Source organism: Diorhabda carinulata, chromosome 9 (genome assembly GCF_026250575.1).
Source record: "Diorhabda carinulata isolate Delta chromosome 9, icDioCari1.1, whole genome shotgun sequence".
In the NCBI taxonomy this organism is placed as follows: domain Eukaryota; kingdom Metazoa; phylum Arthropoda; class Insecta; order Coleoptera; family Chrysomelidae; genus Diorhabda; species Diorhabda carinulata.
In genome coordinates this window covers 692,943-720,195 of record NC_079468.1, presented here as the reverse complement: position 1 = coordinate 720,195, position 27,253 = coordinate 692,943, and the positions used below count along the sequence as shown (strand labels likewise).

Below are 27,253 nucleotides of genomic sequence, written 5' to 3'. Positions count from 1 at the left end.
TTGTTGGAAGTGCCACAAAAAATTGATTCAATGTCAGAAGAAGTTCAGTCAGTGTCAGAAAAAGTTGATTCTGTCATAAAAAGTGGAGTCAGTGTCAGAAAAAGTTGAATCAATGTCATAAGCAAACTGAGACATTCATTCGGGTTATTGTATTATTGTATTCTAACCTAAAATGGATTTGTCATTACAAAAGTGAAATAAAAATAAATTCGTAAATTTTAACCAATCAATCACTAGGTACTAACCAAAAAAAAGTAAATCTAACCTAAAACTTTTCAATTTACTCTCAAATGTAATGAACTGGGTTATTTCCCTAAAACAAGGTGCCGCATTGGGGAAATATCTCGATCTGATTCGAATAAAATTAAATGGGACGTAGAATTTGAGTTCGAATTAACTGAGATTTCATGCAAAATGTTCAAGTTTTTTAAGTAATCATAGCGGATGCGACAAACAAAACAAGCCGTTATTGATTTTTTGCATTATTTTAGGTATTGTAGATCTTCAAAGTTACCATAGTCCCAGCTCTGCTCATCGTTTCTCTCTACGGAATAGTCTAATAAAATTAGCATCACTTGTATCTATAATGCACTACGTTAAATTAATCCATTCGAACATATCATAATTTCTTTTTTTTTTTTGAAACCGGATCATAAATTAGGACTGTGGGCTATTTTTGTACGCTTGAGATTAGAATAGACTTAAATTTAATAAACAGCTCGAGGCATATCCTTAAGAAAAGAAAATCATTGTATATATTTTGAATGTAATTACATATATTTAAGAAAATAAATTGTATAATTATTTCGTTTTTATATACAAACCTTCTTAAACTCCATACCATTTTTTGAAGTTTGACAACGTTGATCAACTGTGACCTCGTAATTCATATCCATCAATTTCCATTAAAGTTACCAGGTAAGTTTGATGAAATTAAGACGCAGTGTTGCCAAAATGATTAGATTTCCATGTTTTTTAAAAATTAAATATATAATAACAATAATTGGGAGAAAAAATACCATATTTATTAAAACACAAAACATACAATTATCTTTGTATACATAGTGTATTTTGAATCGGTAAAGCAAAGCGAGAACTTCAGCGTTGCCAACCAAAATTACGAACGTCGATCTCATAATCTACGTATTTTCTTTTAATTTGTACTAATTATGAGAATAACATGATTCTTTAGATTGAAAAAGCATATTTACTTCACTTAAAGTCTAGCACAATTTATGCAAAACTTTTTAACATTGCCACTGAGCAGTGCAAATGTCGAGCGTCTTAATGAAAAGTAACATCAGAGACGAACAGATACATTAACGGCATTACTTTTCACGAAAAATGGATTAAAAAGTAACAGCGAGTCTACACATTAAAATGTATCCCCCTTTTTCAAATAAATTGTATAATTAAATCGCACCTACCCTTATTTCTTTATTTCATACAGAAAACTATTTCGTTTGTTTATATAGTTTTCATATACAATTTTTGATAATTTCAAGTAATTTTCTAATCAGATCCGGCAACACTGGTGAGAGTTATTATTTGACACGTAAAAATGCAAACAATGCAGCCAACGCATTAATGTTACTTCGCAATTCGATATATGATAATTTCTAGATTTGAAACGAATTAATTTTAGTAAACATACAAGATGAGATTGATATTTTATTCAATTTAGAAACTCAAGTTATGATAAGTTACGTTTACTTAACCTCAAAGTATTTATTACGATTCCATAAACAAACGAGTAACAGAATTGCATTTTTATTTCAAAGTATGTACTGCCCTTAGTTACCAATGACCTTCCTTATTCAAATATAGTTTTGAAAGTGTAATATATTAAGAACTTATAAATAACTATCGTGTCGCTTAGATAATTTATAGAATAAAAGAGAAGAAGAGATTCAAGTTGTCATTGAAAATAACGGAATGTACACCGCTGGAATCTTAACTTAGTTGGGTGAATAATCTAAGGATTGAGCTCATCATTACAAATAAAAAAAAAGAAGAAGGATTGTACACGTGTTACTGTATCACTAATTACTAATAAAATTACGAATTTACTTATTCAAATGAGTGAATATTGGGTTTACCTAATTTTATATTAAACACGACAGAAAATATTTGTTCAAAATGGTTTTCATCAGCTCTGTCTTGGTTATCTCGATATCGGGAATAGTGCAAAAACTATTCGTTTTCAACACATTTTTTTCTAATTTTTTGGAAGTCAAAAGTTTTATGAACAATGAGTTATGATGCTGAATTTGAAGTCGTTAGTCTATTTTTTGGCACATCGTTTTGAAAATCTTACATACAGGTCTGGAAACGAGGGTAGCGGTGCGGGATCATATCACGGGCACTAAATTACCTCACTCTGTAACCGCCAGGTCTGTGTTAAATTATGTTAATCTAATAATACTGTATAGTTATTTTTTATTAAGTAATGAATAGTTATAGATAAAACTAATTAAATGTAGCGAAATAGTTGTAAAAATGATGTCAACATTTTCATCTCTGCCCCACCCCACTGCTAAGGGGCAGTATGCTCGAATATAACAAACAGAACTGGAATAGTAGTGTACGGACCAAACACTCTGTAAGCTTGGGCACTGAACTGATATCATCATCTTGTCCAATAGACAAGCAGCTATTAGAGCTTTAAGCTACAATGTCATAAACTTCGAAATGAATGAGCTAGACAAGAGGAATGGATTCTGGGATACACTGGAGTGGAGAGAAACGAAATAGCTGACAGACTTGATAAAGTAGAAGCAAATAAACCCTTCACAGGACCTGAAACCTTTGGAAAACAAGGTAGATGGTAGTTATTGGAACAACCTACAGGGGTTGACTCCTGGAGAACTACAATCAGGACAGATTTGTACCAGTCTATACAAGAACAATCTACGAATACTAACAAGAGTCTTTTTGAAGCATTGCCGTCTCAAGCAAAGTTCAGGTTCTGTTATACAGAAGAAGAAACCTCGATTGACTTACTGTCAAACTGGAACACGAGAATTTACAACTTGGGGAGTATAAGACACAAAATAGAGTAGATGACAGGAGTTTTGTCGAGATAGTGACGCCTCAATGGATGTCTTGAAGACGCTAGGTGGTTGAGTACAGAAGATGCAAGATGAGTACCACAAATAAAAGAGTTGTGAAGAATGAAATATTGGTGAAATGAAATTTGTTTTTTTTGCCTGTATCTTAATCGTTTTTTAAAAAGTACCTAAAAAGTTGATTGTATGAAAAATGGATCAAAACCACATCTTGACTTCTTGAAAAGTAGAAAGACAGGAGACTTGTTGGGGCACTGCCACCTCAGTGAACACCTGCAGACACTAGGTATGCAAATTCTTCTATCGTTATTCCTTAGAAATGTGAGAGACTAAGAATAACCAGAGGTTACACCTCGAGGTGTATTAAATAGAAAATTTTGGCGGTTAGATTAATACTACATCTTGAACTTTCTAATAATGAAAGACAAGAGTCTTGTGGAGGTAGTGCCGCCTCAATGAACGACTTGAAGATCCTAGGTAGTTAGCAGAGAAAGCAACTTGTGGATTCTGGTATATAGAAGATGAAATCTCTATCCATATTCTTTCGAAGTGTGAAATACTGAGGATCCCAAGTGGTGAAGCAAGAAAAGGTAATAAATATTTTGAGTAACAATTTTATTTAGAAAGGAAGTACCCTAACCATACGTCTGATCACTAAGCAATTATTAGAGCTGTAAGTCATAAAGTCCAAAATATTTTTATAATGCCTGGAAAAGCTAAATGAGTTAAGTAAGAAGAATGAAGTTAACCTCTAATGGATTCTGGAATGGAGGGAACGCATCATAGTTTGTTTTATGAGGGATCGAAGCACTAGGATGGAAAAAAAACAATTTATTAATATTCCATTTTCTATATTTACATATTTTACAGATACAAATAAAACTTGTACAAATAAACACACTACTATGTATGTATGTTTTTTTTTATTTTTAATAAAGAATTAATCTAATAAAAAGTGAATTTTGTCACTCATCTAGAATTAAAAAAAAAAGATAAAACAGTAAAAACTATATAAAAATCAAATTATCCAATCAAAATAAAATTATCTTCTTTCAAAAAAGAATATTTACAAAAACATTACCTATGCAAAAAGTTTTTTTTTTCTTAAAAAAAATAATTACAATATTTTTTTGTTTATAAAAACTTATAAAGTTAATATTGCACGGCAATTCTTAATTAGTTTACCAAAAATGACCTTTATTAGCACATACATTCAGTAAAGTTCAATACAAACTTTGTATAAATATACAAGATGAATATTTTTAGATAGTTATTAATTATTTTTGACCCTGTATAAAGTTTTAAAATAATCAACTTGAAGAAAAAAATATTTGGTTGCATATAAATTAGTGATCCAAGATAATATGCAGATGATATTGTAGAAATTAATGAAGAAATGAAGGAAACTAAACAGTTGAAGTGAATAATTTTGTGAAAATCGCAAAAAACTTCCGAATTTTCTTATTAATATTTTTATTTTACTAATTTTCAGCTTATAGAGAATTTATGTAATTCTAATGTCTAAATTGACCGGGGTATTAGGAGACATTAGGATCAAGCAAAGAACGTGAATGGGCTCGATTGAGGTATAGGAAAATTAGACGGAATTAGAGATAGAGAAAACAGTTTAAAGAAATTGAGAGTCGTTCGAGTAACGTTTCCAATATAAAGGCAACCGAACAAAATGAAAAACATACTGAAAGAAATGGAGAAAATCAAATGGATTGAGGTTTAAAATAAAATTTATGCTCCAAATTAGTTTTTGATTAGTTTAACGTCATTTTTGGCAACGAAATCACTCGATCTACAATAGAAATAAAATTTTTGTATTCTTTTTTTATATATATATATATATTCAACAACGGCGTTTCCATTTCTTACATTATTTACAATATTCGCGCAGTTATTGTTTATAAAGAAATAAATAAATAAATTGCTTATATATACAAACATCTAATGTTAGAGAATAACAATGATTCGAAGATCGGTAGTTAAAATAATGAGAAAATTTCGAGAAAAATCGTCAAATTTCCACCATTTAAAATATGTATAAATCAAAATTCTTCTTGTATAAACCGTCAGAAATGTAAAAAACTATTTTCCTTACGCCATTTACTAATCGAATGTTTAACGGTTTTTCTTCTAATTTTCTTATAAAACTACCCACCGATCGACCTAAATAATAGGGACTAGTCTCCAAAAGCTAATATTTAACGTATTTACTCACGAAATGATAAAATATTCCTATTTGGTCCCTAATTATTGTATATCAAAATACCATCTCACGATAAATAATCCAAACGACGTTTCCATTTCAGTATAATAGTCCAAATGACAAAAAAAAATCGTTACGGGATTTATTTTTTCTATTATTCGAATGGCAGTTACACATTTTTTGTTTTTTATTTGGTAAATACTTTTTTTTTTAATTAAATTCCAATGAAAAATAAATTCCAAACGTTTTTTTTTTCGTCAATCGTTTTTTGCTATTTATTAGTGGAATGTATACAAATCGCAATCGATAAAAATGGCACTATAAACCGTCGTATATCGACATACAAAAAAATTATTTACGTAAATAGATTATTTACATTGTCATAATTAATAATATTGCAACAAAGCCTTAATTCATCCATTTGCGACAATTCGGTGCTCCGCACATACAAGAAATCTTATTCTGATCATCCTCTATATCGAATTTGTAGTCATAAGATAACTGAAAACAAAAAATTCACATAAATATTTGTGCAAAATTAAAACATATTAGTTCGGCGTTTTCTACGTCGTAGTAATCCATTTATCGGTATTACCAATAGTTGAATTGATTACATGCCATTAGGACATTAAGGAGGAGGTTCTAAAGGTATCTTGGGGTCGAAGGATTATTGTTTCTATGAGGAAACTGTTCGGGGAAATGTATATTTGATTGAGGGAGCACATAGCGCCGTCTACCTCCAAATAAACAAAAAATAGTATTGTAGAATGGGGCTTTATAACTGTATGTCTATATAGTTCATTTAAAGACTTTTATCTTGCTAATCCACCTTCAACATTATGAAAAATAATTCCATGTTGTATTAAAGATTCAAAGGATCTGAGAACGGTCAGTATTTACAGCAAATATATCAATTCAGCTCCTTCTTTAGAATTTCTTAATAGCACTTCAACCATGTGAAGGTTTCGTCCACTACGTAGCAGAAACATTCACGTTTCTTCTTCTGTTAAGCCTGGTGTCTCCATATTATTGATCTTTGTTATATTTGACTGTATCAACCCCTAAAGGGCACAACTATCCAAGGAAAGTACTTTGAAGAACATTAATTTTTCATCGTACTATTGATCACACCTCGTAATTTTAATTTAATGTTAAAACAAAGAAATTGGCGTTAATTTTGGGATACCTTAAACAAATTTATTATTTGAAATAATTATTTTAAAAATAATTTATGAAATTTATATCTATTCTGAACAAAAATGTTAGGTTAGGTTAGGGCGGTTATAAAGTCGAAAACTATGTTAATATTTTGAATGAATTAAAAATAGTAAAATGTACAATTTTTGACTTACCTCTTCCCCTCTTAGTATTCTTCTTTTTGAAAAAATGATTATTTTGACATCTCTGTCTACTTCGACCGTTTCAGCTACACAATTCGGGTTACATGAGTGATTGATGTATCTCGCCAGGCCTCCACATAAAGTGGCATCTACCACTCGTTCTTCGTCCAATCGGAACATGTATATTCCTCGATTCTAAAAAAAATTATAAATAAAAATTAATACACTTATTCATTCGTTTGAATGATAAAAATATCTTCTAATAGTACAAACCAATGACCACGCAGTTTGTTTTAAATATTTGCTAACAAAAACTCATCGAGTACCAAATCGGGGCAATATGGTATCAACTCACCCTCATGGTGATTTAAAAATTCAATCGGTTTAGCTGTGATTTAAAAGATTACATTCTTTCCTCTAACATTTCTCCAATAACTCCTGTTGCCACATGACTGATAAAACCGAGGCAACATTTGCTTCAACGTGCTTTTTGGCTCATCTCGAAAGATCCATACATTTGTTTGCTGTTGTACCTTCCTGATGTACCAGTACACGAACATGATTCTTGTTAATATTAACCTGTTTTCCTTCTTTTCTTTCTCTATTGTTCTGTAACTGATACCATAAAAGAACTCAGAAGGGTTTGTCCTCTCCTAGTCTGCCGGCTATTTCATTTATCTCCAGTCCAGTATGTCCCGGAACCTTATTTAGCTCATTTAGATTGTCCAGTACAGATGTACCAACCGACGAGAACCTTCAAACTGATTGGTATCCAACAGAAACATACCCATGTAGTTCTAATCAACTTAATTTTTTTATTCAAGTACCAGCATAGCATCAATGTGGACATAAAGACAAGATTTTTGTACTGGTTTCACCGATTTCGTCCTGGATTGAATATCATCCATATTTGGATGTATTTAGTTCATGGATGCATTTATACTATGCTAATCCACCTTGAACATTATGAAATATAATTCCATTTTCTATTAGAGATTCTTCTACATATTGTAGTTGAGGTTATGTTCAATAATGCAAAGTTGGTTAGGTTGGTAATCCTATTTTTTGAGACAAACTGTATAATTAAAAAGTAGGCATAAAATTTGATATGCATAAAATAACAAGGGAAAACTCACTTTAGCTTCGTATTGTTTTTCTCTACATTCTGCTAATTCTGTTCTTATAAGTTCTCCTATGTACTCAATGACCATGGTATGTTTTTCTAGGTCTCTGGCGGCGTATAAACCCAAACCTTGAATTTTTGATCTGAAAATAATAAAAATTCGATTGGTTAGGTTATTCTTCTTTCCTTTATCGTTGTTCATCGGTTAAGTGATTTTTTATCAACAAATGTACTAACCAAATGATTACTTATCATTTTTTCTTGAACAAATAACTTTTTTGGACCCCTTCATCTCAGTTTTCCATCGACAAGTGAATTTTTTTTTTATTTTTAGTTTCATTTTTTCATAAACAAATTATTATTATACCTTTTCAACTCATTTAATTATCAACAAATGTAAAAACCAAATGATTACTTTTAATTTTTTTCATCGACAAATAAACTTTTGGACCCCATGTCTCTATTTTTCATCGACAAATAATTTCGTCTAATATCTTCATAGATAAATGATTTTTGTTAAAGTTTATTAAGCCAAGCATCAATTTTAGCGTATAATGATATTATACAGTGTGTTCAATTATTTTTAGTTTAGATTTTGCCCGAAATAAAGTGAAAAACCACGGGAAAATTTGGAAAAACTTACCTCGCCAAATAAACATTATTTCTCCATTCTTGTTTCATCTTTTTATATTGCGAACTCTTGGAATGTACAAACTGTTTACTATAAGGACACGACAATTCGCCCAAAGTCGTCGTATTCGGAACGGATCCGGCAGTGGAAGGACCGAAAATAGGTCGGACCGTAGATAATACCGTCCTCTGAGTATGGGAACGTTTCCAATGCATCTGATTCCTCAATCTGGGTTCGGTTCTAGCACAACCGGTAGGATTTATAGCCAACGGCAATTCTAATAAAGGATTTCGACCGTATTTGAATTTGTAATCGGATAATGTATCGATACCGGGCATACTTTCCAATACCCTAACTATAGCAGGTTCAGTTAGACCGAACATATCTTCACCGGTAGTGAATTTCGGAAACATTTGAAGACAATCGTTTTCCCTTCGAAGCGACGCCACTTGATCCAATATCTTTTGCCAAGCTCCTTTCGGCGTCGGATCCACGAATTCGACATCTTCTTCGGGCGGTTCTTGGACCAAAACTCTAAATTCCGGTCTACCGAATACTTCGTGGATCGAACAAATATATTTACACCGTTTATTCAGTTTCTTCATGCTCCAATAGAATCTTATTATTTTATAACCGATGGGGTAGATGTAATTCGGCGTATGAAAATTTTTTAATTGATGCGGCAGTAACTGTCCCACGTTTAGGAATATCAAATTACCGACTCTGAGTAGATCGTCGGTATCGGTGTGATGCATAACGGCGGCGACTTGTCTATTTTCGTCCCTGTTCACGTAAACTCTCCTCGATACCGATAACGTAGTCAATTCGTTATCTTTTTCGTTTTTAGGAACGTGCGCTACGCAATATACGGTTTTGTTTTTGTAAAATACGCATTTATCTTTTACGGCGCAAGATAAATGATAAACGCTCGAACAACGCGTTTTAAAACATCTTATAGTCGCTCCTAACGTGTTACAATGTATACATGTGGTTGTTAAACTTGTACGCAGAGCGTTTTCTACGTTCATTAAAGCCCCGTTTACGGTCTCGTACACACCGTCGGACCAAAGTCCGCAGTTCAAGTGCACCCATTTATCTACTTCGAAATTTAGTAGCCGCGCAGGACCGTCAGCTACTCCATCACCAATACCTGAAAAAAAAATTATAATTAAGAGGAAATAGTGATAAGCAACACTAATACTAGGTAAAATCAACACTCAGTATAATAGAAAGAAGAAAAAACATAATGGAACTACCATAAAAAGAGAGAAAAGACACTGTAGTAAATGAAAAAAAAGATAACTTTAACTTTAGACAGTAAAGTATTTTTCAATTTCAGCCAAAAATTTCCTTCCGACGACATTTTATAACGTGTGAATTGCCGACGCCATTTTGAAACTGATGTCATAATACCAGTAGTTCATTTGTACTTAATGCAAATTAAGAATCTACAAAGCAACCATTAGACCGTAGCAAAAATTATAGTTTCACTAACAAAGGTAGCAGAGAATCATCAAAATATTGCTAGAAAAAATCAAAAAAGTTAAAATATATGACGATTAATGAAGACTAGTAAATAAGACATAGTTAATATGTCAAGGTTGAACCTGTTCTGACATAATAATTTCCCAGACAGAGATACAACCACTTGTGTGTGACTTATCTCACCACTTCCGATGGGAACCACTAGGATCTGTTATTCATACAGTTAAGTGGTACAAAGTGTTTTAGACACTTGAAATTCCAATAACGTATCGATTACTTACTTTTATTTTATATTGATGTGACTTTAAATGACCTTAAATATCCATTTTCATAATATAACCAAGACGCTAGAGTCAAGATTAACATAACAATTTGTGTAAAGATAAAGATAGAAGATATTAAGAAGCTTTGTGGTGTTATTCACCTCAAGACAAACTCCAAGGACGCAATTGAAAATGGTGGATAATAATGATGAATTTTTACCTTGACAAAACATGCACTTTCTAATATCCTCCGGCATAAATTGCGGCATTACCGTGATCTGCATTCTATACAACAGTTCCATGATCTCTTTATCTGTAGGTATCTTGTGTTTCTGATTGGGTTGTAAACAACCCGGAGCCCAAAATTTGTACCTGACGTTTTTGTATAATCTAGCAGGAGGTTTATTGTAAGTCGAACAATCGAACATTCGTCCGCCGACGTTTTTCTTTTCGGTATTATTGAGGTAACCGTAATAATCGTTGGTATCCATCGATTCGTATTCTTTTTTCAATTCTCGGTTCCCGAAGGATAATCTTTGAGACACCAACGATTTATTATCCAACGATTCCGCATTTTTATTTTTAGTTTCGAAATTGTCTTTCTGCGATAGATGATTGATGATTTCGGCGGCCTGTCAAAAAAATTAAAACATTAGCGAATGGGAAAAAAATTATTAAGATTTTAATTTTTACTTTATCTTCTGATATAGACGGTGATCTGTGCATAAGGGCGAACTGCATGTAACACGTGGAGCTGCAAAAGAATAATTCTTCTCCGTCGCTTAATAGTTCGGAATCTTTGGCTAAGAAAGGTAGATCGGAGACTTTTCTTCGTATCATGTTGCTCAAGATAATAACGTCGCAATGTTTACAGAATTTGGTAGCGCCGTTGAGGATGCTTTGAATATCAATTGGAGCTAAAAATATTTAAAAATATATAATAATTTTAATATACTATGCGTTAAATAAATTGTAATTACCTCCTTCTTTTCCGTCTTTGCCTTTCGTTCTGTACAAACCCAATTTTTGACTCGGCGGTGTCGTGGTCCTTTCTACGATTTGGTAACTGGTAGGTGCAGGTATATGTAGGATGTTAGCTAAATCTCTTAGTACCCCCATGATATCTTCAGCAGCAGATGATGTTAATGTTAAAGTTACTGTTACGTGACCGGAATCTTTGGTCGGTACGAATGGTTTATTTTCCGATTTGTTTTTCGACGTTACGGGATCTGTATTGATATTTTCTTTGTTCTAAATGAAAAAGAAAATAATTTAGAAAAATGTATCGATTAAAATAATCTATGGTATCAAAATTGAAAATCGAAAAATTACATTTCGTAACTGGTAATAAAAATATTTATTCCGACATTTTGTTATTTGTAAACAAAAACAGAATAGATTTTAAAAAAATGTTATACTTACATCACTGGCATTTTCCTTGACGTACGTTCCACCGACGGGTTTCAGTCTAATCGGTACCGGTCTAATCATCGGTACGATCGGCGATAATCGATTCTTCGATCGATTCATTTCTCTATCGACGTCGTTTTCGTCTTCCTCTTCGCTATCGCTAATCAATCTCAATCCCATAAATTTACAAGGCGGTTCGATTTCGACGCATTCCGGACTCGAACTACTCAATATACTATCCGGCGTATCTTCTCGACAAAACATATCGAATTTTTTATGTTCCTCCGTATCGAATCTAATCAACGGGAATTCTTGATCGTAAAAACCCCGATGAGTCGATGCCGGTAATTTTTCCGGTATCGGATCCAAATCGCCGTACGGTTTCGTCGAATAAAAGTCCGTATAACCGGGTAATTCGGCGTGTCCGTACGTACCTTCCAAATCGCCGAATTGAGTCGAATATTCTTTGGTATCGATTTTGGACATATCCCCCGAACCGAATAACGGTACTATACCGAAATTTCGATTCAATATCGGTTCCGATACGGTTATAGGCGGTAACTGTCTCAATTGAGCTAACACCCCATCGATATACGTATCGTAATCTTCTTCTATTTTCGAATATTTCCTCGCTCTTTTCTTCGGTTGACCGGTCAATTCTTTATTCAATATCTGATTTTGTCGTCTCTTTTGTTGGTACATTCTTCTCTTTTGTTTTTTTAATTCCTCTTTATCTATTATCGCTTTTTCGGCGGCGGTTTCTATATTTTCCATTTCTTCTTTGATCGGTATATCGGGTCGACTGTAATCGGATATTTCGGATTGTTGGGAAGATTCGTCTATAAATTCTTTTTTAACTTCGTTCGTAGGTAATAGAGGACTAGGTTGTGGTGGTGGTACCGATACTTCTTTTTTAATCGACGAAGTAGTTTGCGGTTCTTGATTATTATTCAACGATCTAGTGGTTAATAAATCATCCCTGCTAGGAGTTCTAGTAGGCGGTAAACACTTTTTATTATCGAATTGTTGTCCAGTAGTAACGGTAGGTGTAGTCGGTTGTTGTTCTACTACGCTCGGACTCGATACGAAAGAAGTTTCTCGAATGGGAACTTTAGAAACCGAAACGTTAGTAGTACCGATAGGAGGTGGGGATTGAGTACTGGCGCAAGCCGTATTCTGTAATAATTTTTTCAATAATACGTTTTGAGAATCGTCTGTTTTATTTACCATCGGTGTAGATATGGCGGATAATTTACAACCGGTTATTTTATTATCTTCCGTTATATTATCATCGATTTTATCTTCTTGTTTTATTTCTTTAATATCATCGACCGATTTACTTCTAACTACTTTAGTCAATTGACTGTGTAATAAATTAGTAGTCGAATGTTGTTGAAGTCTGTTACTATTCGGAACCGTAGTAGTCGCGTTCGTTTGTAGCAACGTCGCATTACTAACGGTTTTGGTTAAACTACCGCCGATTAAATTAGCCGCACTAACGGTATCCGTAGTGGTTTTAACCGCGTTCGGTTTAACTGATGTTACGTTAGACGTTTGATTTTGTATCGATGTCGATATGATCGGTACTACTACGGTAGGTTGCGCTTGAACTAGTGAAGTAGTGAACCCGGTTTTAGGTAAACTGATCGGCGAGCCTAATAAACTAGCGGCGGTTATAGTATCCGCCGTCGATTTGGTCATCATATTAGCGGCCGGTTGATTTTGTAACATCGCCGTTAACGTTAATGATGGTTTTTTATTATCGCTTTGCGTAGTTGTGGGTTTTTGTATCGAAGTATTCGGTTGTATGGTAACCGGTGGTAGTTTAGGATGATCCGGCATCAATTGTATTCCCCCTATCGTTCTATAATTAACGGTGGAAGTAATGACTTGGGATGTGGTGGATTTTACGGGACTATTTCTCGAAGTACTGTTCGAAGAAGTGACTTTTTGTTTTAAATTCGGCACTATTACGGTATTCATGGTGGTTACTACCGGTGATTGTCTTCCCGCTTGTTGTATTACTCGTGAAGCTACTATCGGTTGACTAGCGGTAGGTGAAGAGCTACTACTAATTTTATGACCGAAATTTTTTACCATTGATTGTACGTTAGTAGGGGAAGAAGTAGAAGTAGTTTGTAGGGAAGATAATAAAGTTCTTAATTGTTGTGAAGCGTTAGCCATGTTCGTAGTTAAATCGGTCGGTTGTGATAGTGGAGATAATTGTGGTACCGATGATTTAGTCGATTCCGATTTATTAATTTCTTTTTCTTTACTTTCTACGTTATTAGTATCGGTTTTATTTTCTTCTAATATAGCCGGCGGTTCTGCTGTTATATTTTCTATCATATCCAAAACGTCTTCGATAGAATCGAATTCTCTACGTCGATTTTCCAACGCTTGGAAAGCTATGTTATCCAACATTTGTTCTTGTGAAGGAGTCGGTGAAGGAATCGATATAACTACTGATTTCGTATCGTCGATTGAATCGTACGAATCGATCGTTTCCGTTGTTGCCGTCATTTTCATTCTAGTTTGACTTTCTTGGATTATTTGAGCTGTCATTTTAAGTTCGGGGGTGTTATGGATTATAACCGGGCTGGGGATTCTTCGTTTAGTTACGAATTCTTTCGAAGATAAATTCGTAACTTGTAAATGTTCAACTTTTTTCGATTGTTCCGGTTTAAATAGCGTCGATTTCATTTCTGATGTTGTTTCCGGTCTTGTTTTATCGTCGAAGGAATCTTTGGATTTATCGTCGTCGCAATTACTGCTATCCGGTGAAACTGAATCGTCTTCGAATATTTTTTTAGGTAAAACGTTATCTTTAGATATCGATAAAGTTGATGACGACGAGGATGGTTTATCGATAACTTTAACGTTAGACAGTTGACGTACCGCGCTCGCACTTATAACCGGTACCGTAAAATTGGATGGTAATATCGACGCCATTTGGGAAGTACTGGCGCTCACTATAGTTATCGCCGGTGATACGGTACTAACTATTTTCGGTACGTTTAAAACGTTTCGTCTCAAAGCCGAATTATGAGTTAAAATAATGCTGGTAACTTTTTGCGTTTGTGAAGGATTCGTTTTCGTCGTTGTCAAATTGTGAATAATCGGTCCGGTGACTAGAGCTATCTTAGCCGGTGTTGCCTTTTTGCTTTGCGTTGCCGTTGTTTGCGCTATACTTTTGGAATAATTTAAAAACCCGGCGTATTTGTGAAACTCGTTTATATGCTTAGCAGTCACTTCTTGTTTGGACAAACTATTTTTTCTCGAGCCTTCGTCGATCAATTCTTCGAAATCTTCTTTTGTCGAAATCGATTCTTCTAGAGTATTATTACTCTGATCGGTCATATCTTCGTAATTCATAATGTCCGGAGACGGTTCGTTATCTTCTTGATCGGGCGATTCGGGCGTATCGAATTTTTTCCCTTTACTCTGCATTATGTATTCGTCGTCGCTTGTAGTCGGACTTCGGATTACAATATGCATATTATCGTCGTTGAATTCTTCGTCTGCGGTTTCGTCTTCTTCTTTCTCGGAAAAATGTTCCCCGGCGGATAAATCTACTACCATATTACCGGGAAACAATAGATATTCGTCGGCTATTTGATCCGATTCCAACGGACTCGATAATCCTTCGGCCAAATCTTGTTGAGATAACGTTTCGATTTCCACCATATCTTCGTCGTTTTGAGCAGCCGAACTTAGAGAAACTTCCGCCGATAATACGGTATTAGTATCATCGTCGTAATCCATCATGTCTAATTGTTTACTTTCCGGACTGTGCATCACTATAACCGATTCCTTCGAATTCGATTCGAGTATTTTTTTCGGAAAAGTTTTTTGTTGAACTCTGCTAGTTGTTGCTAGGGGCGGAGTTATCGGAGGGGTCGAGGAACTGTCGTCTAAATCGTTGTAATCCGTACTAACGAGCGATCCTATTTTCCCCGGCGGTATCGTTTTTCTTTTGAGTATCGATACTTTGCTCAAATGCGGTTCCTTTTTCATTTTCTGTAACATATTTTCCTGGTTAACGATTTTATCTTCGGGTTTGTTGTTGAGCGAGGTCGGTGGTGTTGGGATACGTTTAGCTCCTCTTCCGAATCCCCACATAGGCGCACCTCCTCTTAAACCGAGTTTGAAGTAACGAATTTTAGGTACGTCCGGTGGGGTAGGTATCGGATTACATGGGTTGTTGGGGTTGCCACCTCCTGTTTGTGTATTATCTCTTATATTATTATCGGTTACTTCGTTATTAAAATTATCGTTATATTGCATTGAAGGGTGATTGTTATGTAAATTATCTGCTGCCATTAAATGATCTATTGAATAAGACATTCTCGGTGAGGGATTTTCTACGCTTAGAGGACGATCTGGCATAGCGGGACTACTATTAGCGCTTGGTGGTCGCCTTATACTATGCGGTGATTGATTTTGATTCACCATGGGACTTCTGGCCATAGGACTCGGGGGTTGATTGTGATTATGAGTCATCGGACTAGTAGGTGGTTGATTTATTCCTTGGTGAAACGCCGGACTTCGTCCTACGGGAGAATTCGGATTTGGTTGATTAGAGGAATTGAATGCCACCATGGGACTTTTAGGAGGCATTTGCATAGGTGAAGGTGGCATAGAATGCGGTGACATTATCTGTTGATTTATCATAGGACTTTTCGGTGGCATAGGAGAATGCGGTGGATTGTTTTGTTGTTGCATTCGAGCTACTTGTAATTGAGCTATTTGTTGCTGCTGTTGTTGAGCTAATTGTTTTTGTTGTTGTATCATCATCTGGTGCTGTTGCGGTGTTAAAGGTTGAGGTTGTCCGATAGCTTGTCCTTGTTGCCTTATAAAATTTCTATGTTGCAAAAGTTGCGTCGTCCTTTGAGAATGTATAACGCCCGGATCGCCTTGATTATTTTCCAATATATTCTGTTGTTGTTGTTGTTGCTGCTGCTGCAGCTTCTGTAGCTGAAGTTGTTGATTGACGTTCATTTGTTGGGAAGTTGGACTGTTTAGAGGGGAAGGCGTCGCCGATTTTTGTTGGTAGTTTTGTATGGGTGATTGCATTCGTACTCGTTGTTGCAATACCGTATTACTGACAAATCTCATTTGGGACATTCCGACAGGACTAGTCACCACTCTTCTGTGTTGGGGAGAAGTCATTCTAGACATTGGAGGTGGAAGACAAACTTGCGAAGGAGATTGGACAGGTCCCGGACTTTCTTCACCTACAAAATTTAAATAATAATATCACAAACTGTAAATACGATAGAATAAGTAGAAATAAATGTGTTAGAAGACTGTCTTTTACAAAAAAATGTCAGCCTTTACACAATCAAACTGTAAAATTGTCTTTAGAGACTATATTTTATTAAAAGAAACCGTCATTTGTCTATATACTGTCTTTCTTCAAAAAAAACCATCATTTGTCTTTAAGGACAGTTTTTTCTTCAAAAAGAAACCGTTATTTGTCTATATACCGTCGAATACACAACCACTGAATATTCTAAAGTGTACTAAACTGCTCTTTTTTGAAAAACCTATATGAGAGAAACAAAACTTGGTAATGGATTTTTCTTGACCTGTAAACAAAAATAACGATAATTATTTGTAAAAAAATGTTATTACTCACTTTGGGAATGTGGTGTACCTATTCGAGGTGAGGGTTGCATAGGTGAAGCTTGCATAGACGACGCCTGTAAGGGTGACATGTTATTTGTAGTTACGCTATTCGGACTCTGTAACAGATTGTGAACTGAACCAGATCCGGGCGACGACGAAACCAAAGGACCAGGACTATTCAACGGCGAATTATGTTGTGTCAAAGGTGATAAAGATGGCGATAGCATAGGAGATTGCGACGTACTCGGATGATGAAGAGGTGACGTCGATGGTGGACCTAGAGGCGATTGTATTTGCTCCTGTCTAGGCTTCGATGCGGGATGCTTGTTTCTGTATTCCTTCATATAGACCAATAAGGGTAATAACGAATTACGTAAAATTGTTTAAACTGTATAGACATTGCTACTTTTTGTAGGGGGTGCAACTACTGTCAGCCGGTGGTAACTAGTTTTGGAAAATATTGTAAAAAACTAACAAAGCACCTGTCCAATATTTAAATCCTTAAATCGAAAAAATTTCATTTTTATATACTTCGAAGGTCATTAAGTCCAGGGACATGTTCACAACAGTTACGAAGAAGTGAAGAAGCCACTATACCAACCTTCAGCTATACGAAATTACAGTGTGTGGTCCTTCGGGCCTTCCAGGTGTTATAACCGGCTCGAAGGACCACATGGTGTAATTGTAACAACAAACAGCAGGTGCATTATTAGAAATATGATTAGATTAAACTGATCTATGATTTTAGTGATCAGTCTCTGAGATTTAGTGACCTATTTATATATTTGGAATTACTTTGTATGTGCGAAATATTTGTTTTTATGATAAAAGAATTGAGGTGAATGTATAATCTGTGCAACCTACATAAAGAGCAGTGCCTATAGTTTAGATAGATACCTGTATCAACATTCCGTGTTGTCGACTCTGTTTTCTACTCGATTCCAAGTGTTTTTGCAAAATGGCCTGTTCAGCTGATATTCTTTGTAGTTCGGCGGCGTCCGTTTCCGTCAATTGATTTCCAGATTTCCTCAATTGTCGCTGTTTGCTGTTCAACGACTGAAAAATGAAATTTTATCAATAATAATTAACTAATAATCATTAATTTTTTTGTTTACCTTTCTAGTTTTCCTTAATTTTTGTACTTCGGTTTCGTAATATCTCAATTGTTGAGATAGTACGTTGTTTTGGTGATTCAGCCACTGTTCGTACAACATTTGGGTCTGTTTGTCTTGATCCGTTACGATATTTTCGGGAGGTAGAGGAGGAGCTGGTATTAAATTAGCATTAAACATCTGGACTCTTGTCGTTACCTCCATCGTAGGTTGTGGTGCCGGTGCCGGGATTTGTCGGTTTGGTAGTTGTTGCCACGGTTGTAGAGGATTACCTTAAAAACATTTCAATAAATATCTACCACAACGCAAAAGGTAATCAGTATACTAGGTTGAAATAATTAGTGTTACCTTGATTGATATTAGAAGCGGCATTATTTATCGGTCCTGTATTGAAAACATCAGCTTTGAGCCTTTCGAAATCCTGATCGCTGAGTAAAGCAGATTCGTTCTCGTTGCCTGTAGATGAGGTAACTTCTTGATTAGACGGTTGGTTCTGTAGTTTTTCTTGTTCTCTCTTTTCTTGTTCTAGAAGGTCTTCTAACAAGAGCGGCTGTTCCTTTTAAAGTAAAAAAAAATTATAGATACTCATATATTTAGAACGATAGATGGTATTAAAAACATGCGACAAGCAACACATCAAAGTTTCCCAAAAGGTTTGAGAATGAGGAATTACTAATGTGTCGTTTTAGAAAAAATTTTGTGCATTAAGGGTATAAGCTGTTAATAATAGCGGTAAAAAATGTGATAAGTCCAATTTATAACTTTGATGCTTCATTTTTTATGAGTTTGTTATTCTAAATATTGAAAAACATTTTTCGTTTACTAAAAAATCCGTTCTATTCATTAGAATCGGAATCAATCGGTATTAAAACAATAGTGAGAGTTTTTAAAAGGTAAAAAATGGCACTTATCACTTTTTTTCTGATAAAAATAAAAAAATGGCAGCAATTTTCTTGTATCAATATCCAGTATTGCCAAGTTTTTAGTCTTGTCAGAAGTATTGGAAGAATGCTATTAGAATGTTCCTAAGTGAAAGCAAAGGGGGTAAAAAGTGGTGCTAAAGATGGATGGTGGATAATAAGAGATGAATTTAGATATAAAGAGACAGTGTTTGTGTGTATCCAGATCTCACCTCGAGGAGAAGTGGTCGCCGCTGCAAGTGTGGATGCATGGAAAAACCCTGCAGTGTACTGGGATGAAAATGTCCCATTGGGAGAAGACCAGGCCCCATTCTCAATCCCGTCTACCACACACATGCAATTGATTATATTTATAATACATTTTAACTTCTAATAGCCTCCATTTTATATTATAATAAGTCTTTTTGCATTTTTTTATAATTTATATATATTTTTTATGATATTTTTGTTAAAATATATTTTTCGTTGTAAATTGTATTAATAGGGGGGAAAGCGTTAAATGAGTTGTAAATTTACTGAATTATTCACTATTTAAAAAAATTAATCAATCTGTTATTGCATATTTTGAAATTTCATAAAATTTTCAAAAATTATCAACAAAATTTTTATGATATACAGTATTTTACAGATGGGAATCCAAATGGAGAAAACGTTTATTCCAAATTACTGCTTTTTATATACAATTTCATGTAAAATCTCACTTGAATACAAAAAATTGAAACATTATCATTTTCTCCAACTTGAAAAAAATTTTTACACGTCTTGGATGATTCAGTTATTGCTTGTATCTCTAATTTGGATTAAAGTAGCCCTAAACTGCCCATATTATATTATTTATAATGGTAATTTCATGTTCCAAACCTAACTCGGTACATTCTAGATTCCTCTAGATTACGAATTTTCTAGAAAACGAAAAGCAGGACCGAAATAACAGAGTTTTTGTAAAAAAATCATTTGGGATGAAAAAAAAATAACTTTGTTCCAGAATAATCAAACAAACAAATAGCAGGACAGGACTAGATCGATTGCAGTGCAAGAAAATTGTTTCGAAACATGATCTAGAACATATTCACTTTGTTCAACCAATTTTTGATTAAAATCAATCCTATAATGAAGATTTTATTTAGCCAGGCTCGTTTAGCAGCGTAAATAGGAAGCAGGACCGGACTAGCTCGATTGAAGTGCGAGAAAATCATTTCGAGACATGGTCTAGAACATATTCACACAAATATTCACTTTTTTGAACCAATTTTTGATTACAATCAATCCTATAATGAGGATTTTATTCAATCGAGCTCGGTAAGCAACGTAATAAAAAGCAGAACCGGACAGGCCGGAACGTTTTGCGAAAAAATCGTCATATACACTATTTTTTTAGAAAATTGATTTATATAATTAATTCCATAATAAAGTTTCTCTATATAAACAATTTTAGAATGTAAAATATCATTTTTTACTAACTTTGCTCCATTAGAAAATTATATTTGTCTAACAATTACTCCGTCCACAAATCCTCTTGTATTATTTACAATATTGTAAATTTTGGTTTGAATGGACTATATTTTTGTTGAATGGTTAGAAAAAGTCAAAAATTTCATTTATACATATATCATTGAAAAAAGCATTTTGAGTCCCCATCCGTAAACACGTGGCACATACTATTTTTAATAATTTTCAATTATCATTATTTAAAATTCTGATCTCATATATTTGGTTAATATTAATAAAGGAAACCACCACAGTATTTTATTAATATATACAAAATTATTATTAACAATATACAGTTAAAAACCAAAAAACGACGCCTCATGCTCAAAACCTAAAACCAAAACATCGAAATCTCACCTGTTGTTGAGATTGAGCGGGATTTCCGGGGTACGGAGGCGGAGGTCCTGGATAAGGCGGAGGTGGAGGCGGCGGAGCCGAAGAAGCTACCATCCTAGGACCGACCGCTCCAACTTGAACTGCTACACGAGGCGCCGTATTATCAACACGCATTTGGAGCTTTTGATTTTGGACTAAAAAATATATTTTAGATTATTAATCGGCCAAAAATCATTCAGTTTAACCAGAAAAATTAAATTTACTCACATTGTTGTAATAATAATAATCTCTGTTGATAACTTGGCGGTATTTGTAATTGTACGGTATTATTCGGCATGACAATACCGACAAAACCATCAGGAGTTTGCATTTTAGAACCTGGAGGCATTGGTCTACCCTGGGCAGCAGCTTGTTGTACCTAAAATAAAAATTATTATTCTGAAACAATCAGAACGGTATGTTTTCGCTTTTCTATCAATACCACAACAACAACAAAAAAGTTTCTCTTCTTTTGATGATATTATTCTACTTACTTGGTGCACCATCTGCTGGTGAATTTGATTGGGTGTTAGATGCATTGTGGGCGGTGCCGACACTTGGGGTGGATGTTGCGGCTGTTGTTGAATGGGAGCCGGAACCGCGTGCTGTGTCGCAGTCGGTTGCTGTTGAGGTAGAGCCAGAGGTGGAGGTGGTGGAGGAGGTAGCGTTGGTTCCGATTTTTTAACAGACGATTGCGATTCTTCATTTTTAACTTCGATGGTATTAGAATTCGTAGTTACACTCGGATTCGTAGATTGAGTCGAACCGCTCGATATTTTTTCTTTCTTCACCGGTTCTTCTTCCAATTCCAAATCCAAGATATTCGTTTTTCCTCCGGTTAATGTTTCCAATTCGGGATCGGCGTATTCTAATATATTGAAATCCGCGCCCATTTCCGCTAATAGTTCGTCGTCGTCGTCTCCAAGACCTCCTAAAATTTCACTGACTCCTTGGAGTTCAACCATAGTACCTTAAACAGAACGAAAACGTTAAAATCTTCAAACAATCATATTAATAAGTGAATATTTACCAGTTTCTTGTTCTAATTTCTCGAGTTCTGCTGTAACGTTATCTGGAATACCTTCTTCACTCGAATTACTTTCAGTTGCGCTAGTTGTAGGAGCTGCTTGAACTACTTGAGGTCTTTGAATAACGCTAGCTTGGTTTAGGACCATACGAGGTGCTCCTTGTTGTTCGGGACCGCGAATCTGAGCATTAGCTTGTCTTTGTAACAATTCGTACTGTTCTAAAGTAGCTGGACGTGCAGCTGCCGATGTAAAACGCACAAATTGTTGTTGGATACCAGTTGTTAAACGCTGTTGCTAAAAAAAAAACATCGTTACAAAAAAATATTATAATAGTACAATATTTAATCAACGTACCTGCTGTTGTAAAATCAATCTCATCCTAGGATCAAGTCCTTGCATCCTGGCATCAATTTGTCCTAATCTAATTTGTCCTGGAGCTGTTCTACCTTGTAAAGAAAGAGCTCCTCTGGGTCGTACTACGCTAGGAGGTAAAGGTTGTCGGAATGTCGTGTCAGCTGTTGAGGCAATAGCAATCGGAGTACCTGGTCATGATAAAATAAAATTAGATTCAACAGAAATTTATTTTTTCTAGATCATTAAAGTTTCAACTATTTCTTTTTCTTATAAACTAGTCATCTGGTTCTAGATCAAAGCTTCGTCAAATAATGTCTGTTCCGTGCTTTTGATTTGATGGTTGAACCACAATGATTACACGTATCTCCATTTCCATTGCGTGGCCGCCATTTTATCTTAGTTATGCTGTCCCATAAATTTCAACTACTAAGTATCCTTCCCATCTCCTTTTTGTGTGGTTTAGAAGAATGTGAGGGAAGTTAATGGTCGCTCCTATACTTTTTGATGGTACTTTCTGCTCTTCAAGTTCATTGGGGTCTTAAACTCGACTGAGAACCGTCCACGTCTCTGTTTTCCCGGTTCAATATCTTAAAATATATTCCGATGGTGCTCTAATTAGATTGTATCCTCTTATTGACGTTTTTTACTTTTCTGAGGCTCTATCATTATCGATTATAACCTGTAAGGTGGTCAAAGTTGAAGTTTCCAAAATTGTAACTACCTCAGGCCTCTTAGTGAACCACGACCTATTTAGGTCGAGGTTATATGTACCAACATTCATTGAATCCTTCAGAAAGAGGGAAAAGAAGAATAGCCTAACCCATTTGAATTCATTACTATATACTTACCGGTACTAGTTGAAGCTTCCCCTTCTTGTTCTGCAGGTGGCCACATTCTTTGTTGTTGAACTTTCCCTGGTAGTAGTTCGTCCAACTTTTTGACTTGTTGCCGTTGCAAAAGGTCTCTTAATTGTCGATTGATGTTAATCTCCTGATTAGGGAAATTCTAAAAAGTTATATCGTAAATTACACACCTCGAACAAACGATAATAAGATTAGTTACCTGTAATTGTTGTCTAGGTATACCGAACTGGGGTCTAGAAGCAGCGGATTGGAGCGCGAACTGGTCCGTAGGTAACCTAGTGGGAAAATTAGGTTTGGGTGTATTAGGAGGTTGAATAAATAAATCGTTACCGTCGGGAGTAGCGGTTTGACTTACGTCATGGGGTGATTGGGAAGGTGTCGGATGCCTGATTCCGGTTTGAGGAACTTGAGAAGGAATAGGAAACGTTGGAGATTTCATCCCTAAGAATTGTCGAGGACTAGGCGTCGGCGTAGCCGAAGGACTCAATTCTTGCGGCGTGTTAATCTGCAGAGGGCTCTGTTGCTCGGACAAGAACTGTTGATTCGGATCCGAGGAAATCTGTCTCTGGACGCGAGCTATAGCTGAAATGAAAAAAAAAAAAAAAAAATTGTAAAAATTATAACGTAAAACAAGATTAGAGCTTCTGTTTTATCAAAAACTTACGAATATCTCCTCGTAGCGTACCTTGTACTCTTTGTTCATGTATAATATTCTGCTGTTGTTGTGTTTGTTGTTGTCTTATAGCTTGCAGTTGCTTCCATTGTCGTTCCTGTTCGGCTTCTCGAGCCGATTTCTGTTGCAGCGCCATCTTTTCTTGATCCTAAAATTAATAACAAAGATACTTAAGGTATTTATGTCGATTATTTTTTGTACGCATTTTTTCATAGCTACGAACAAAGCCCAACGATTAAGAGAAAGTAAAACAACACCAAACACCACTATGAAAAGAAAACAATTTTAAATAAACAACCAAAATATGGAAGGAAAATAAGAGACATGCTGTAGGGACAGTACTTTCGGTAAGCGCAAGAACAGTCGCAAGGTCAGTGAGTTGATTTAGTAGAGTATTAAAATAAAATTACATACTAACTACTTATTACTAATTTTTAATAAATATATTTTTCCTTTTCTATAAAATTATATCAAAGATATTGTAAAGCATCTCGTATTTGTATGATTCGATTATAGAAAAAAGTGAAAAGTTGAAATTTTGGGTGAATATTCATATTTTCTGGTCCTTCGAGCCTTCACTTTTTTCATATCCGGCTCGAAAACCCAAACAGTGTAATGACGAGTATTGTATAAACAAAATAACACATCAATCATCAAGTCGTGTGACATTTTTGTACCAAAAATCGATTTTATTCATCGATCTAATCTCATTCAACAGCAATACAATTAGTCCAACGCTTCTCCAACTTCTCCATACTGTACTTGTAGAAATTGTTGTCTTTTGCCTCAAAATAGGCTTCAGTTTCGGCTATTGCTTCTTCATTTGAACTAAATTTCTTATTGTCAGTCACTGGGGACCAGATCTGAACTATACGGTGGATGAGGAAGCAATTCGTTCACTTTAACTATCGTTACCACCGACTCGGTGGATTGTTTTGGTGAAACAGTGGTTTTTCCTTTGACACATGACGCCGTTTTCCCTTGATTTTGCATCCAACGACTCTATGTAGTATTGATTGTCTTTTGGAGAATTCCACAATATTGAAGCCGTAACCTTCCCAGCTGACTGTTGTGCCTTTGAACATTTCGGACGTGGTTCAACGGCTGCAGTCCACTCAGATGATGATCGTTTCGATTCAGAAGGGAAGTGATGGATCCGTGTTTCATCCGTTGTCACATATCGACGATTTGTTACGTGTAAATATCTCCAATCATAGCTCTGAATAATCAACACGTTGTTGTTTCACTTAAATACCTGCAACTAATCGAAATGTCTTAAAATTTGACACATGGTTGGTACTTCATAAACGTCATATGGTTTTGACAATGGCAGCGCCATCTGTGTGTCAGTCACAAGACTTAACGAGTTCGAAAAATAACTTTTGAGGTTATGTATAAATGAAAAAGTATTAAAACGGATATTTTATGACATTCTTTAGATAACATTAGAGATATTTATATAAAGGATCACAAATATCAATATTTATAAGACGATAAAAGATTAATAAGACAAAATTTTTGTATTTTTAGATAGGTAACCGACGCGGTTGACCGGAATCATGTTAGAGTCTCTGAAGATGATAAGTTGGTTATCGAAACGTGCGTGTTTCCCGAGATGCAAAAACAATTGCTCCCGAAATTCATCTTTTTACAGAAAAATATATTTATTTGAATTAATTTGTTGTTGTTTTTTTTTACAAATAGGTTAATTTTACGTATACAGAGTAGCTCTGTTATCTGATATTTTTCTGGACGCTGGATAAGGATAGAAATGGGAAAAAAAGTATATAAATTTAAAATAAAATATTTTATCAGCGGCGAGTGCCCAACTTTACTAAGAAAATTTAAATTAAAAAAAAAATCATGCTCACAAAAAAAAAAAACAGTCCGAATTCATCGAAATTATAATGAGCATATAGTATCAAAATACAAATCTCCTTAAAAAAAAATGATGCATACTGATAAGCAGGTTTAACGGAGGACATTAATAGAAAATATCGATTTTTAAAATATTTTTCAGTTTACAATCCATTTGGAAAACAAAAAGATATACTGGGTGCGCGTTGCAGTTGACGTTCCAGAAACATGTCAAAGAGCGCCACCTAGCTGTTCTTCACCCTATCCGAGTACCGGTTATTTATATACGTTAATTGACGCCGAATACCACTTCCTGAAGAAGAGTCTCCAGATGGAAAAACAAATGAGACGTCGGTGCAAATGTTTTGGACGGAATCCGTTACCAGAAAATGCGTTCAAGACTGGTTTCACGCATTTTAGCAACGACAAGGAAACGACTAACGATGAGCTAAGATCGGATCGTCGACTGATTACAATTGAGCACAGTTTGTACCAAATATTTGTCCCACACATACTGTTAAGAGTATTAGAAATCCAAATGTAGTGACCAGGATCGTAGAGGATTAAACCCGGTGCTACCGGATTCCAAGCGGCAACGAACCAAAAAGTATCAAAGGTTGCATTCGATGAAGAAGTACGTACCCAAAATGTTCGGTTTTAGTTAGTAGTTATTTTCCGTCAACCACATTATTCCCCTGACCTTGTGCCTGCGGACTTATTTCAATTTATCAAGTGTCGACGGCTATCCAAAAACGCACACCGATCGAATCCCTATCGAGGGAAAACTTAACCATGAGCCAAGGTTAAATCCACCATAGGCAAGCAGAAACCCAGGTTTAAATGAGCTAATACGAAACATGGTGGTGATATATCCGCGACTGATTCGTACCATTATCCGCAAGGATTTGTCCCGCATATGCGTGTCATGTTGTATTCGATGAGGAAGTTTTAGGTCATTTTGCAATTTCAGTTATTAATCTCGGATCATCCACATTATTTCCCTGACTTGGAGCGTGCGGATTTATTTCAATTTAGGTTTGAAAAAGGTGGCGTTTCGCGGGCGTGCCATTCAAGGACTCGCATCGATCGAATCCTACTTCTATAAACGTTGCCCCAAATTTTCCAAGGTACTTCCAAGGGATTTTCCTCTAGATCGATTTTTTTCATAATGAATGAATTAAATGAATTAAAAATGAATATTTGAGGGTTAATTGATCGACCAATTATTGGTAACAGTAAGGGATTGGTGTGTAATTGACAATATTGTCGGTTCGATTGGGGGAAGTACCGACAATTAAGGGCATCGTGTCCTATTTAAAGCATTTAGAAAAATTCAAATTGAATTTAGTGTTATATCGATGTCGACCGTTAGACCTACTTTCGGAAGCATATCAAAAAACGAAAAATTGAAAAAAAT

The 27,253-nt window shown here is 35.1% G+C and overlaps 2 protein-coding genes across 8 annotated transcripts in view; one reads left to right on the top strand and one right to left on the bottom strand.

Annotated features, from left to right (window-relative positions):
* The window catches only part of LOC130898153 (lachesin), a 114,310-nt gene extending 113,508 nt beyond the window's left edge, over positions 1-802 (top strand). For all 3 annotated transcript variants that reach the window (XM_057807226.1, XM_057807225.1, XM_057807227.1), the window contains one exon: positions 492-802. In XM_057807226.1, the coding sequence (XP_057663209.1) occupies positions 492-625 (134 nt within the window). In that variant the 3' untranslated portion in view covers positions 626-802. The remainder of the gene's footprint in view (positions 1-491) is intronic.
* Positions 803-3,898: 3,096 nt separating this feature from the next.
* LOC130898148 (histone-lysine N-methyltransferase 2C-like) overlaps positions 3,899-27,253 on the bottom strand; it is a 35,290-nt gene continuing 11,935 nt past the window's right edge. For 3 of the 5 annotated variants that reach the window (XM_057807217.1, XM_057807219.1, XM_057807221.1), the window contains 20 exons: positions 23,971-24,127; positions 23,506-23,888; positions 23,292-23,448; positions 22,444-22,631; positions 22,092-22,383; positions 21,556-22,031; positions 21,290-21,440; positions 21,044-21,216; positions 18,627-18,834; positions 18,282-18,550; positions 18,064-18,222; positions 17,177-17,504; positions 11,548-16,772; positions 11,106-11,376; positions 10,819-11,042; positions 10,346-10,757; positions 8,390-9,527; positions 7,760-7,889; positions 6,636-6,818; positions 3,899-5,784 (listed from right to left, as the gene is read on the bottom strand). In XM_057807217.1, the coding sequence (XP_057663200.1) occupies positions 5,692-5,784; positions 6,636-6,818; positions 7,760-7,889; positions 8,390-9,527; positions 10,346-10,757; positions 10,819-11,042; positions 11,106-11,376; positions 11,548-16,772; positions 17,177-17,504; positions 18,064-18,222; positions 18,282-18,550; positions 18,627-18,834; positions 21,044-21,216; positions 21,290-21,440; positions 21,556-22,031; positions 22,092-22,383; positions 22,444-22,631; positions 23,292-23,448; positions 23,506-23,888; positions 23,971-24,127 (10,617 nt within the window). In that variant the 3' untranslated portion in view covers positions 3,899-5,691. The remainder of the gene's footprint in view (positions 5,785-6,635; positions 6,819-7,759; positions 7,890-8,389; positions 9,528-10,345; positions 10,758-10,818; positions 11,043-11,105; positions 11,377-11,547; positions 16,773-17,176; positions 17,505-18,063; positions 18,223-18,281; positions 18,551-18,626; positions 18,835-21,043; positions 21,217-21,289; positions 21,441-21,555; positions 22,032-22,091; positions 22,384-22,443; positions 22,632-23,291; positions 23,449-23,505; positions 23,889-23,970; positions 24,128-27,253) is intronic. The other 2 variants (XM_057807218.1, XM_057807220.1) reach the window with 1 other exon arrangement.